At 43.0% G+C, this 13947-nt stretch overlaps 1 protein-coding gene across 18 annotated transcripts in view; it reads right to left on the bottom strand.

Annotated features, from left to right (window-relative positions):
• Positions 1–13947, bottom strand: part of ZNF185 (zinc finger protein 185 with LIM domain) — a 138550-nt gene that overhangs the window by 46242 nt on the left and 78361 nt on the right. For 9 of the 18 annotated variants that reach the window (XM_077285412.1, XM_077285420.1, XM_077285416.1 and 6 more), the window contains 9 exons: positions 13631–13693; positions 13401–13547; positions 8297–8371; positions 6686–6748; positions 6459–6605; positions 4897–4968; positions 3136–3198; positions 2942–3055; positions 492–557 (listed from right to left, as the gene is read on the bottom strand). In XM_077285412.1, coding sequence (XP_077141527.1) covers positions 492–557; positions 2942–3055; positions 3136–3198; positions 4897–4968; positions 6459–6605; positions 6686–6748; positions 8297–8371; positions 13401–13547; positions 13631–13693 — 810 coding nt within the window. The remainder of the gene's footprint in view (positions 1–491; positions 558–2941; positions 3056–3135; positions 3199–4896; positions 4969–6458; positions 6606–6685; positions 6749–8296; positions 8372–13400; positions 13548–13630; positions 13694–13947) is intronic. The other 9 variants (XM_077285427.1, XM_077285428.1, XM_077285425.1 and 6 more) reach the window with 7 other exon arrangements.

The following is a 13947-nucleotide window of genomic DNA, read 5'->3' as shown; positions in this document are numbered from 1 at the left end:
GGTACATAGGGTTAGGGCTGAGTTCACACCTGTGTTGGGGAATTCCACTTATCTGTCCCGTTCTGAGAATAAGTCAAACGCTATTTATGTCCAAAACGGATGAGCAGCATAACTGATGTAGATGGGCGTGGAGGGGCCGCGCTGATTGTTAGAGCATCTGTCTGGGTTCTGTTATGTCTCAATTATTAGAAGAATTACTCTTTGTTTTTCCAGTCAATGTCTGCCCAAAGGTTAAAGTTTTTGAACATGTCGCCTCCCAGGTAAAAAGAGACAAAATCTGAAACTTTTCTGTCCCAAATGCTGAACATTATATTGTTGAAACCAGGCTGATGCTTTATCCAGATCCAATAATACCGTCCTCACTTGCTATGGGCCATTTATATTACTGCTCCACTTTAATGGCAGAAGGGCCTTAGGACCCCCTCCAGCACTGTCACCTCCGCACCCCCTGTAGGACGCCCCCGTCTGCTGTATATCTGAGCTTTACTTACTTTTCTGTGACTCTCGTAGTGCGGCTTTGCACTGGGGACTTCGGTGTTTCTCTGTTGGTGCCATAACTGCAAAAAAGAGAAGATATCGGTAAACTCATCATAAGGCCTCGATCAGACAGATCTCAAGGTTAACTGCCTGTATTCTGGATGTACCACCCTGTAACCCCCTGTACACTCTACCTGTGTAGATAAATGGTTTCATGACATCTGTTTATTTTTGCAGACACAGTGCCACTCGTGTCACGTGGCTGGATCTAGTATTGCAGCTCATTGCTAGGGATTCTTCAGTTCAGACTAATCTTGAGGGTCTCTTGACAAAGAGTATTGCAAATTATACCTCATTTTTTTTTAGATTTCCTGCAATCAGCTATAAGCTGTGGGAAACCTGGAATTGCTACATTTTCCAGGATAATTAAAGTGACCCACTGGTTTGTCATAAAACTGTAATATGATGTTTGGTAAAGTGACCGTGTCGCCTTTTTTATACTGCTAATATGCTAATTATTAAGCCAATGTGTCCACAGCATTTCTTAGACTACTGTAGACAGCTGTAGTCTGAGACACGCCCCCAGTTCTCGGATTGGCTAATGCTGTTCACCTGGCCAATCTGAGAGCAGGTGGGAGTGTCTCATACTGTACAGGGGGTAAAGGTGAAGAAAATAGTCGCGGCAATCAGTAGCACAGAGGCAGAGGTCTGCATAGGAGGGCGTCAGGTAATTACACAAGGATTCCTTAGAAATTATTACATTTTTATGTCAAATTGGAGAATATTACACAGTGTCCATTCTAATAGGTGGGTACTGAAGGACAGGACCAGTCCTCTAGAGCGAGAGACACTCATAATAATTACCCTAATTCTGACCAAGAAATGAGGTTCCCAATCAGAGGACCCCTCATTATTAACTCTGAATTTATTTAAAGGGTATATGAATATAGGTTTTCAAAATGCACAACCCCTTTAAGTGACTAGTGCTATGGGTAAGAGTGGAGCTGTTTCCGGTAAGATGAAATAAAATTCCTTGATAGCTGTTATCCAAAACCAGGAGTGGGTGATAAATACAGAAGTGGTGACGTGTTTCTATTATACTTTTATAGCGCCATCATATTCTGCAGCACTTCACAAGATGTAAAATACTGACCAAATACTGAATGTCACCTATTAGTGAAAAACTGATGAAACTCAGGCCACTTTCTTTATTGAAGTTTTCCCACTGAATACAATTAAAGGTACCGTCACACTAAGCAACGTCGCCAGCGATCTGTGACGTTGCAGCGTCCTAGGGAGCGATATCGCTGTATTTGACACGCAGCAGCGATCAGAATCCCGCTGTGAAATTGCTGGTCGCTGCTAGAAGGTCTGCACATTATTTGGTCGCTAGGTCGCCGTGTATCGCCGTGTTTGACAGCAAAAGCAACCATACCAGCGATATTTTACACTGGTAACCAGGGTAAACATCGGGTTACTAAGCGCAGGGCCGCGCTTAGTAACCCGATGTTTACCCTGGTTACCAGCGTAAAATGTAAAAAAAAACAAACACTACATACTCACATGCTTCCCCCGGCGTCCGCTTCCCACACTGACTGAGCGCCGCAAATTGAAAGTGAAAGCACAGCACAGCGGTGACGTCACCGCTGTGCCCTGCTAACTGCCGGCGCTCAGTCATTACAGGAAGCGGACGCCGGGGGACGCATGTAAGTATGTACTTACATTTTACGCTGGTAACCAGGGTAAACATCGGGTTACTAAGCGCGGCCCTGCGCTTAGCAACCCGATGTTTACCCTGGTTACCCGGGGACCTCGGCATCGTTGGTCGCTGGAGAGCGGTCTGTGTGACAGCTCTCCAGCGACCACACAGCGACGCTGCAGCGATCGGCATCGCTGTCGCTATCGCTGCAGCGTCGCTTAGTGTGACGGTACCTTAAGACCTGATTAAAGGATGGGTGATAAACAGATGATTTCTGGTTGTTTAATCTCTGGGATTCTCACTGATCCAGAAAATAGGGGGGTCCCAAAGTCTAGGGCAATAGTGTGCATGTGCGACCATTGCTCTGTTCACTTTTATGGGACCGATGGAATGGCGATCTTCACGAGGCCGGGCCCCCAAAGAAATTGTCAGGCAGGTTCACTACTATGCAGCTCACATAGGATACTTTGGGGGCCCCATGTGCAGGATTGGTGGGGGTCCTAGGGGTTAGTTAAGCAGCCAACAGAGTTCAGATCAAGTTTATGATCTTTATGTGACAGTCTTTTGTGTAATGGAGAAATGTCGGACTGATGGTAACAGACGGGGAGAATATTCCCAGGCTTTACCTCTGATGTCCCTTGGCCAATGTTGTTTGATGTGGATGTAAAATTGTAGAGCATAGTCAACCATATGTGATGCAATAACTAAAAAGTTACCCCAAAACATCTCCATCTCCATCTCTGTCCCCCCCCCCAAAAAAAATACCTTTCGTCACGAAAGACTGTGATCTTCCCGGGTTCGGGCTTCACTGTGGAAGTTGTGCTCTCTGTGTGGGTGCTCCATGAGGTCAGTTTTGGGCTCTCTGAACGCTCTGTCACCCTGCGGAGAACAAATAATGCCGGTGAGGTGGATTGTTGTCAGTGATCGTATGGTCGAGGAGACTAAAGTATGGAACCAACCTGGTAGTTATAGTCTGTGCTGGTGGCTGTGCAGGTTGATTTGATTTCCTGTTTTTCTCAAACCTGAAGAGGCAAAATACAAATATATATACAGTATATTACAGATTTGAGGTTGCCTATCCCAACAGTAAGTATGTACTGGAGGTGTTGCACTTTGGTGATGTCACTACAGAACGAGCGGTAACAGAAACACAGAGGAACCATCAGTGCTGATAAATATGGCTGGCACAACTACGTGGCTGGCAATGAGTGACATGGGGACACCCACTATTGGGACAATATTTGGGAACAGGGCAAAAATTCTAAAGCTTGTGGAGCATTTCACATATTCAATAATAGTTTGTAAAGTTGCCACCCAGAAATTCGCAATTTGATTCATGCCGCCTGTGTCCAATATCCTGTCCGGTCCTCTTTGGTAGCCGCCATCCTCAGGCTGGGATCCTGGGTGCATCTTACACTTACTAAGCACCATAATGTCATGAAATCTCATGGGGTCTCGTCTCCAGAAGTGCCGTGGATGCCGATCTTAGGATGCATACAAAAGAGAAGACCATCTGCCACAGAGGACCGGACTGGGCACCAAAGGAGGACAGCGCAAATCGAATTTCTATCTCTAGTGCCGACCATGGAACAAGTCACTATGATTTACTGTTGAGAAGAAAAGTCAAAGTGGCGAGAAAATAACATTTATAAATGGACCACAAAAATATGGTGAGGAGCAATTCCATATCCTCTTCAAAGAGTAGAGGGTGGTCCCTAAAAAAGAAAAGCTGAGTTCCCCAGAGATTGCAATGTTTTCTTACACCTATACATCTCACAAGTTGATGATAGAAGTAACAGTTGATTGCTTCAAGATGGGCTTAGGCATTAGGTATTAGGTATTCCTCTTGATCCATCCACATACATGCACTTTTGCTACAACCAAGTGTGCATGTATTCTCATTGGGGAGAGGGCAGTAAGCTGCTGTTAGTCATGAATGGTGGAAGCTTATCCCCTATGATTATGAAAGGATTGGGCATGTTGAAATCCAAGATGTCCCAACCCAACATGTGTAGTAACGAGAAAGTCGTGACAAATATGTCCTACATGGTCACCTTGTTTTTCCACAACTGGTTCAGATGAAGCTCGGATGATGTGTTTGTCAACATTAGATAATTTATTGAACAAAGTAACATTAGCATGTATGTAAATGTATATACAGTAATTCTTCAATGCACTCAGTCTGATCTCCTTATGTTTTTTTTCTTCTTATATTCCTTTCAATCAATAAGTAGAAACAATGTTGTAAGATATATCCCACCACTCATGTTTCATCCATATTCCCAGGGAGATAAGTAAGAACAGAGTAAAAGAATGGCCTTCAACCACAAAGAAGACTTCAGGGAGAATAAAGGACATTCAATAACTCCTGGACAAACAGCTATCTCTCCCGATTTCCCCATTTCTCTATAGGGAGAGAGGAGTAATCTGCTCCCAAACTCATCCGTCAATGACTTATCTGCCTGGAGAATCACCAGGTCTTGAATCCTCTCTTTGGACTAAAGATGGTGCAATCAATTTAAAGATTCGATTCACCAACTTGAGATTAATAGTCTGATGAATTCCTCCTCCTCTGGTCATTCACGAAGATTAATTGACAAACTAAACCAAGTTGCTGAGTTCCTTCACTTATGTCTCATCAGGATCATTGATCCCATGGATATGTCAGTCCCTAAAGTCCTGATATCAAGCATAGATTTTCCATTATTGGCATAGATTACCTGTTGACGTCATCATACAGAAATGAAGACAGGGTGTCTGGGAGAGCGTCGCTCTTCTTTGTGGTCTCCACTCTGCCAAAGAGAACAATTTGATATACACTGTATGGACAAACGTATTAAGACACCTCTACATTACACCTACAGTAGCTCTGTTTTTTGGTCAAGTCATTAACATTTCTTGCTTGGTGCTTTTTTTTTTGGTGAGGGGGAATTGTGTTAAAAAAAAAAAAAGATAGATAAGTTAAAAAAAAAATACGGACATTTAACTCTGTGACCCTCAAAGTGTGTGTGTCAGCAACTACTGAATATTTGTACACCCCTTTTATTGGTGAAATTTGACTTACAGCCATACCGATGCTTTGTCCTATTTCTGCTGTTTTTTGGGTAAGCTGTGTTTTGAGCATTTTTTTTTGGACGGTCCTTGTTGGTAAGGAGGGACTAGCAGTACAAAACAGGGACAAAAGTTAATTATAGTATAGTAAAAATGTATGCTAAAATAAAAAGCGTAAGTTGCCATAAACAGGGCAATCTAATAGAAAGAAAATATCATGACTTCTGGCTACTGGCACCAGCAATCTGGCCAGTAAAGCTACCAAAAGCAGATAACAATTTGCCTCTTTTGTCTTCAGAAAGAGGATGTTATGGAATATATGACGCATCAGTTGTCTAAGGCACAAAAGGATTATGTTAACTCTGACAGTGACACCATCAGTTGAGTCAGTATTTTACAGTCCCCATCTTCCACTGGTGTAACAGTTAACTTTTTACTTTGTGGACTTTCAGTTCCATTAATGACAACTCTGTTTTCTGGTCTATAGTCCCCTTTTTAATGACTGAGAGAAGCCAAACTAACTGCAAATGCCAAATTTGTTTCTACTCCTTATAAAGGGCAATTTTTGGATCACCTTAGGTGAAAAAGCCATGGCTACCTCAGAATACACTGCATACGTACAAATGCTTCCACAATAGGCATCTGCTCTCAAAATGGGTTAAATCTTGGAACTTTTTAATTTTAAAAAACATAAAAAGTCTATCAGTGCCGAGGTTACCACCAGTTACCATCCATTCACCAATAGTCATACACCGTGTGTTGAAGTCACTTTGACATTACTAAAGCTGTGTTTGCGTTAAAGAATTTGAAAGCTTTTGAGTACAATCCTAGGAGACCTCAGAGTATTAGACACACCTTTTTCAGGGCAATTGGAGGCTTTAATACTTTCAATTTGTGGCAAATCAAATCAATGCAAATGAAAATTTCAGGGAAAAATTTGGCAAATTCAATTTTCAAAAGATCAGCTAATTTCTAAAACCTAATGCACATTACTGTTCAGAAAACAGTGAGTCCAGCTTAAAACAAATATAGGTGGTGCTTATCTAAAAAATACGGCAATTTTACAGCCAACTCAAATGACATGTGGGTAAGTCTTTGATGTGTATTTACTGCTGCAGCCTGCACCCATCCTGCCGGGGGCGTATACTTTATCATTTGCCTTCTGACTAGAGTCCAACAATTCATTTTTCAATAAAAGTATCCAAAATAAAGAAATAAATCAGCAACCCACCTTTCCTTCCCTGTAGTCACTGTATTAGTAGGGGGTCCACTTTCTCTTATTGTCATCTTTCCGGGTTCGGGTTTGACAGCTGAGGTTGTGCTCTCTGTGTGGGTGCTCCATGAGGTCAGCTTTGGGCTCTCTGAACGCTCTGTTCCCCTGCAAAGAACAAATTATGCCGGTGAGGTGGATTGCTGTCGGTGATCGGATGGTGTAGGAGATTAAACTATTTAACCAACCTGGTAGTTACTGTCTGTGATGGTGGCTGTGCAGGCTGATTCAATTTCCTGCTTTTCTCAAACCTGAAAATGCAAAATGCAAATATATATATATTTAATTATTGTGATCTTTTTCACCTATTATTTGCCTGCATAATTAAGAACTACTGTACTTTTTCTGTACACTCTGATACTACTGTACAATACCTTCACTTCAGGCATTCTTAATAGATATGAACATGGTCATACATCTGTATATTGTATATTCACCTTGCGTATGTATATGTCATGGGGTTACCCCAACAGTGTGGAGCCAGAAGACTGCAGCGTCTCATTGCTCCTACTCCGGCACTGAGAAGAAGCACTTCTCCTTCATTTTAATGGTGTTTATTCCTTCTGGCAGAACAGGGGTAAATTGGCCATGTGGAAAATCTCTGCGCTCGCAGCTGAGCTCAGTTAGCCACTCCTTTCCCCTTTATAATCTGGGCTCTGATGCAAATCCTTGTCAGAGCTAGCATTTGCTGCACGGCTTCAGGAGGAAGGTTTTCATATGAGAAGGAGTGTTGGAGGAGTAATTAGTGACTGCTGCTTGGTTTGAAAGTGTGGTAATTCCTTATCCTTCTCTATTTTGGTTTATTCCCCTACCTTCACACCCCGGTATATTCCACTGTTATATGTGAGTGAATATTTTGAATGCCTAGAGTTTTCTGTTAACCCTTGTTTGTGTTGCCCTGTTTGTCGGGTTGGTATACTACGGTGCACAGTAGCGCCCCTTCTTCCCTGGGTGGGAGAAGAGAACAGACGGAGGGCTGTCTCAGGAGATAATGTAAGAGTGGAGATCCAGGGGAATAGGGCGAGCTAGGGCACCCCCTACTGTTAGGGACAGGGAAGGAGCCCTTGGTCCCGGGTCACCCGACAGCTGTGTCATGACAGTATTTTTATGTATTTTGTATAACATTGTATAAACACTCCTCCTAAACACTTTGCCTTTAAATATTTGGCATTTGTATCCTATCACTGCTAGAGAAAGGTTCATATCTCAGAACCGAAACATTGTCACTATGGGCTAATAAGCCACCGTTTTTGCCTTATTGCTAGGCTAGGTGTGCTACCTCCATTTGTAACTTCTTATCTGGATGGTTTGGTCTTTGCCAGGGAGGCTCAGCGTCCACATTACCCTGGTGCTGCTCTGACTTTCCATACATATATACATTACAGCTTCAAGGTTTCATAGCCCAACACAAAGTATGGCATTTTTCTACAGCCAAGTGTCCATGTGCTTATCTTAAATTATTATTTACAGCTATTTCTCCCGACTTTCTAAATTTTGGATTAATAGTGGAACAATCGGCTGCAAAACTCATCTGTCAGCGATTTATCTGCCTGGAGAATCGCCCGATCCTGATCTCCTCCTGCATCATCCGATTGGATGAGACATGGTGCAAACAGGTTAAGATTCGATTCACCAACTTGAGATGAGATGACTGATGAATTTTTCTCATGAACTGACAAACTGAACTAATCTGGTGAATTTCTCCACTTATCTCTCATCAGGATCATTGGACCCATAGGTGCATCATCACCTAAAGTCCTGAAACCGGGCATAGATGTTCCATGATTGGCATAGATTACCTGCTGACATCATCATACAGATAAGAGGACAGAGATTCTGGGAGAGCGTCGTTCTTCTTTGTGGTCTCCACCCTGCTAGAGAGAAGTATGATATGTGTAGTTACATTTCATGCTAATATAAGACCCACGTACAGGTAAAACAGGTTAGAACAGTAAAAGGTGCAGCTCCGCAGAAAATTCTGCTCACAAAAGGTGGAAATAAAGTCTTCAGCGATCCTGAAAATGTTTTAGAGCCACGTATGAAGGCAAGTGCGGACAGTAGGAGATGTAGTTTATTACGACCAATAAGAATCCAGCTCTCATGTGGTAGCATGGGTTAGATAAAGAAAAATGGAAAGGGATTGGCTGCCGGGAATAACTGCTTTATTATCTATGCGCTTTTATGCGTGAATCCCAATAAGTTGCAAAATGAAATATTTTTTTGCGTAGTATCTATTGACCAAAGAGGTTAGTAACCAGGTCACCTAATAAAGGGATAAAAGGCTGAGGATGGATATCAGAAAGTAAAAACCCACAAAAACATACTAATTAGTGATGAGTGAATGTGCTCGGATACCATCTTATCTGAGCCTGCTCGGGTGTTATTCGAGTATCTTGGGCATGGTCATATATTATGTTCTGGTCCCCGCAGCTGCATGATTTGCGGCTGTAAGACAGCCTCAACATATGTGGGGATTTCCAAACAAACAGGCAATTCCCGCATGTGTTATGTCTGTCTAACAGCTGCAAATCATGCAGCAATGGGGACTTGAACATAATATACCAGCACACCCAAGATACTCGGATAACACCCAGCATGCTCAGATAAGACAGTATCCAAGCACGTTTGCTCATCACTAATACTGATCACTAGAGATTTGCGGACCCCTGGTCCGGCGGGTTTGGCCGAACAGTTAAATAAAAGTTTGGGTTCGGATACCATAACAGTACCCGGACCTGAACCCCAAATCACTTGAATGGGGGGCCCGAACATCCAGCGCTTGCCATGCTGTTATGTACATGACAGTGCAGCAAATACTACTTCTGATTGGCGGTAAAATCATTACTGCTGGTCAGACAGACACGGTTCCTATGCTGTCAAATGACAGCGTGAGCGCTCAGCTGTGACCGAAGGTATAAAGTTTACCTCCGATCACTGGTGTCGGCTGATGGGACTACTGCTCCCATCAGCTAACACCTGCTGCTGCTGCTAATAACAGTGAGAACTGGAGTGGTGGATGGGAGCATTCATCAGCCGCTCCTGGCTGTAAATAAATAATTTTGAAAAAATTGTATTTTTGATAACCAGCCAGGCAAAACTCACAGCTGGGGTCTGAAACCCTCAGCTGTCAGCTTCAGCAAGGATGGTAATCAAGAATAGAGGGGTCCCCACGCTGCTTTTTACATTTTTTAAATAAATAATTTTTAAAAAACGGCGTGGGGTCCCCCCATTTTTGACCACCAGCCCTGCTAAAGCAAACAGCTGGGGGCTGGTATTCTCAGGCTGGTAAAGGGCCATGGAAATTGCCCCCCCCCAGCCTACAAATAGAGGCCCCAGAAAAGGTGCATCTATTAGATGTGCCAATTTTGGTGCTTTTCTCGCCTTTTCCCACTTGTCCTGTAGTGGTGGCAAGTGGGGTTCATATTTGTGGGGTTGATGTCAGCTTTCTATTGTCTGGTGACATCAAGCCCATGGGTTAGTAATGGAGAGTCGTCTATAAGACACCTAACCATTACTAATCCTATAGTTATATTGGAAATAAACACACAGCCAGAATAAAGTCCTTTATTTAAAATAAGACTAAACACAGTTTTTCATTTAAAAATAACAAACACAGTTATACTCACCTAACACCTAATTCCACTGAAGCCCTTGTTCTCCTGTAATAAAACAAAAATAAAAAAAAACAACATCCCTTACTTGTCCATTGTTCTGGCCCACGCCGCAATCCATGTCTGGGGATTAATAGTTTTCAGTCTAGATGGTGCCAAGGTGTGACCGTCCAGGCTGAGAACCACTGATGAATGAGCTGTTGCAACACAGCATCATTGAGCAGCGGTGACATCATCGAGATTACTGCAGGTCACTGAGGTTGCATCCCAACCAGGCTGAACTGCCTCCGGTGAGATCACCACTAGCACACTGAGAAAAAGTCTCATGGTGCAGAGGCGAGTTCACAGCAGTCAAATTCACTGCAGTGAAATTCTCCTGGATGTTGCCTGGACGGTCACATCTTGGCACCATCCAGGTTGAAAACTATCAATCTTGAGACATGGATTATGGCACGGGACAGAATGACGGACAGGTGAGGTATATTGTTGTTTTTTATTTTTATTTTATTACAGGAGACGAGGGCTTCGGTAGAATTAGGCATGGGGTGAGTATAACTGTGTTTGTTATTTTTAAATAAAATGGAAAACTGTGTTTAGTCTTATCTATATATATAATTGTCTAAGGGTTTTTCCGTCTGTCTGTCTGTCTGTCCTGGAAATCCCGCGTCTGATTGGTCGAGGCCGCCAGGCCTCGACCAATCAGCGACGGGCACAGCATGGCGACGATGATGTCATAATGGAAATCCCGCATCTGATTGGTCGAGGCCGCCAGGCCTCGACCAATTAGCGACGGGCACAGTATCGACGTAGATGTCATAATGGTTGCCATGGCGACGATGATGTCATAAAGGTTGCCTCGACCAATCAGCGATGGGCACAGTCTGCCGCGAATTCTGGAATCATCATTGTCCATATACTACGGGGACATGCATATTCTAGAATACCTGATGCGTTAGAATCGGGCCACAATCTAGTTTCTAATAAAGGACTTTATTCTGGCTGTGTCTTTATTTACCATGTAACTATAGCATTAGTAATGAATAGGTGTCTCATAGATGCCTCTCCATTAGTAATCCATGGGCTTGATGTCACCTGACAATACAAAGGTGACATCAAGCCCACAAATATGAACCCCACTTGCCACTGCTACATGGTAAGAGGGAAGATCCGGGCAAAGTGCCAGAATTGTCCTTTTCTGGGAGGCTGAAGGCTGCTATTTTTAGGCTGGGGGGTAGCATTATCCATAGCTCCTTATCAGCCTGAGAATACCAGCCCCCAGCTGTCTACTTTAGCAAGGCTAGTTGTCAAAATGGGGGGGATCCCATGCCGTTTTAAATTTTTTTATTTAAATAATTAAAAAAAAGAGAGTGTGGACCCCTCATTCTTGATAACCAGCCTTTCTGAAGCTGACAGCTGAGGGTTGCAGCCCCCAGCTGTGAGTTTTGTCTGTCAGGTTATCAAAAATACAGGGGAAATTACACCTTTTTTTTTATTATTTATTTACAGCGCAGGAGACGGCTGTTAAATACTCCCATCAGACACTCCTGCTCTCACTGTTATTATCGGCATCGGATGATGGAAACAGTAGTCCTATTAGTGGCCCCCAGTGTCTGGAGCTAAACTTTACACCTCCGATCACAGCTGTGGGATAATGCTGTCATTTGACAGCGTGGTAAGCGCAGCTGTCTGACCGTCGGTAATTATTTTACCTCCCATCAGAAGCAGTGTTTGCCGTGCTGTCATGCACATGACAGTGCGACAAATACCCGATGTTCGGGGGGCCAAACCTAAACAGTAACACAGACTTTCTGGTGAAGCCCATCTTCGGTGTCCATGCCTGAACAGTAGGTGTTCGGTACGGTCGCTGAACCTTACTGCTCGGGTTCGCCCATCTCTACTGATCACTGTTCAGCTCCTGGGAAGAATCAGTACAGAGCAGAGATAGCGAGAATCCTCCAATCTACTAATATGTACAGGTCCCAGACTTCAGACCTCCACTCACGGTGCATGGACCATCCTATTTATATTACGTAACTTTAACTTTGGAAAAAACTTCATTGTGCTAAAAAAGGGGCAAAAAAAATTAGACTATGTTCATATCGTTTGACAAATTTTGTCAAAAAAGTCCAAAAAAATACATTTTATCTATGGCAAACTAACAGACCCAATGATGGAAACTCAAGTCACCTTCTTGTTATCAGTTGGGTCTGTCGGGCGATGTTGGTTTATGTCATCTAATGAATTTGGCACTGGCAATATTTTTTGTTTTCAATGCAGAGAGGACATAATTCGAGCTTAGCCTAAAATGAGTATAGATGGTGCTCATCCAAAAAGTACTCTTCCATTCACAGGTTGCTCAAACAACATTTGGGGGGAGTCTTTGGTGTATACAGTATTTTCGCAGCAGAAATCCAAGGTTTGACGTCTTCTGTGGATGTGCTGCCATTTTTGCCGTGGATCTGGATTCGCCCTATTGTCTGGCAATTAGAAATCTTAATTTGCTGTCAAGCGTTCAACTTAGTTACTCTTTTTTCCAACATCTCTGTGTTCCTGTCCTGGATTCAGTATCCAGGTACTTTTTTGTTGTTGAGAACGTTACATCTTCTCTTACTGACTTTTATGCTTTTTAATAACACAAGTTTTCCTGACCTATGGACCAGGCATGTCACATTGATAGTCATGTAATCAGTACACAGCACCCGCTGCTGTAGGTGACCGGCCTGCGCACATTCTGCTTCCTCCCTTCTGTGTATGTTTCATCATTTGCTTTCTGAATCGACTCCAATATTCACTGTTCAACAGAAATATCCTAATAAAGGCCGGAGTCACACTAGAGAGGACTACGGACGAGTGCTATGCGAGAATAAATCGCATAGCACTCGGACCAATGTTAATCTATGGGGCAGCTCCCATCATCCGTTATTTTTCTCAGCCGTATTGTACGTGCGAGTGAAATCTCAGCATGCAGCGATTTGCACCGTATAACGGGCGAGACTTGCCAATGCAAGTCTATGGGTGCGAGAAAAAAACGGAGAACACACGGACCTTTAGTGTGACTTGCCAGAAATACGCAAGCATTTTCCTAATTTCAGCCCATCGAGCCGATAAATTCAGTGGGGAAACGCATTGAGAAATACGCATGTCATACGGATACATAGATGCGAGGAAATCGCATCATCGCATTGCAAACGGATTACATACGGATCACTGTTTGGGAACATTTGTGCGATTCTCGTCCATGAAAAACGGACCGATTCTTTTATATGTTATGTGTGATAAATCTGCGACCCACCTTTCCTTCCCTGTAGTCACTGTATTAGTAGGGGGTCCACTTTCTCTTATTGTGATCTTCCCCGGCTCGCTCTTTACAGCTGAGGTTGTGCTCTCTGTGTGGGTGCTCCATGAGGTCAGCTTTGGGCTCTCTGGACGCTCTGTCACCCTGCAGAGAATCAATAATGCCGGTGAGGTGGACGTTGTCGGTGGGTGATCAGATGATCGAGGAGATTACACTGCAAAACCAACCTGGTATTCACTGTCTGTGATGGTGTCTGCGTAGGCTGATTCGATTTCCTGCTTTTTTCAAACCTGAAAATGCAAAAAAATAAATAAATATATATATATATATATATATATATATATATATATATATACATTTTATTATTATGATTTTTTTTACCTGGTATTAACCTGCAAAGTTAAGCACCATTGCACTTTTTCTGTACACTGTCATACTACAATATCTTCACTTACAGGCATTCTTAATGTATATGTACATGGTCATACATCTGCATATTGTATATTCAACTTGTATATGTATTTTTTATAACATTGCATACTGA

This window comes from Ranitomeya variabilis, chromosome 2, assembly GCF_051348905.1.
Source record: "Ranitomeya variabilis isolate aRanVar5 chromosome 2, aRanVar5.hap1, whole genome shotgun sequence".
In the NCBI taxonomy this organism is placed as follows: Eukaryota; Metazoa; Chordata; class Amphibia; order Anura; family Dendrobatidae; genus Ranitomeya; species Ranitomeya variabilis.
The sequence above is the reverse complement of the archived record's forward strand: the minus strand, read 5'-3'. Positions and strand labels throughout refer to the sequence as shown.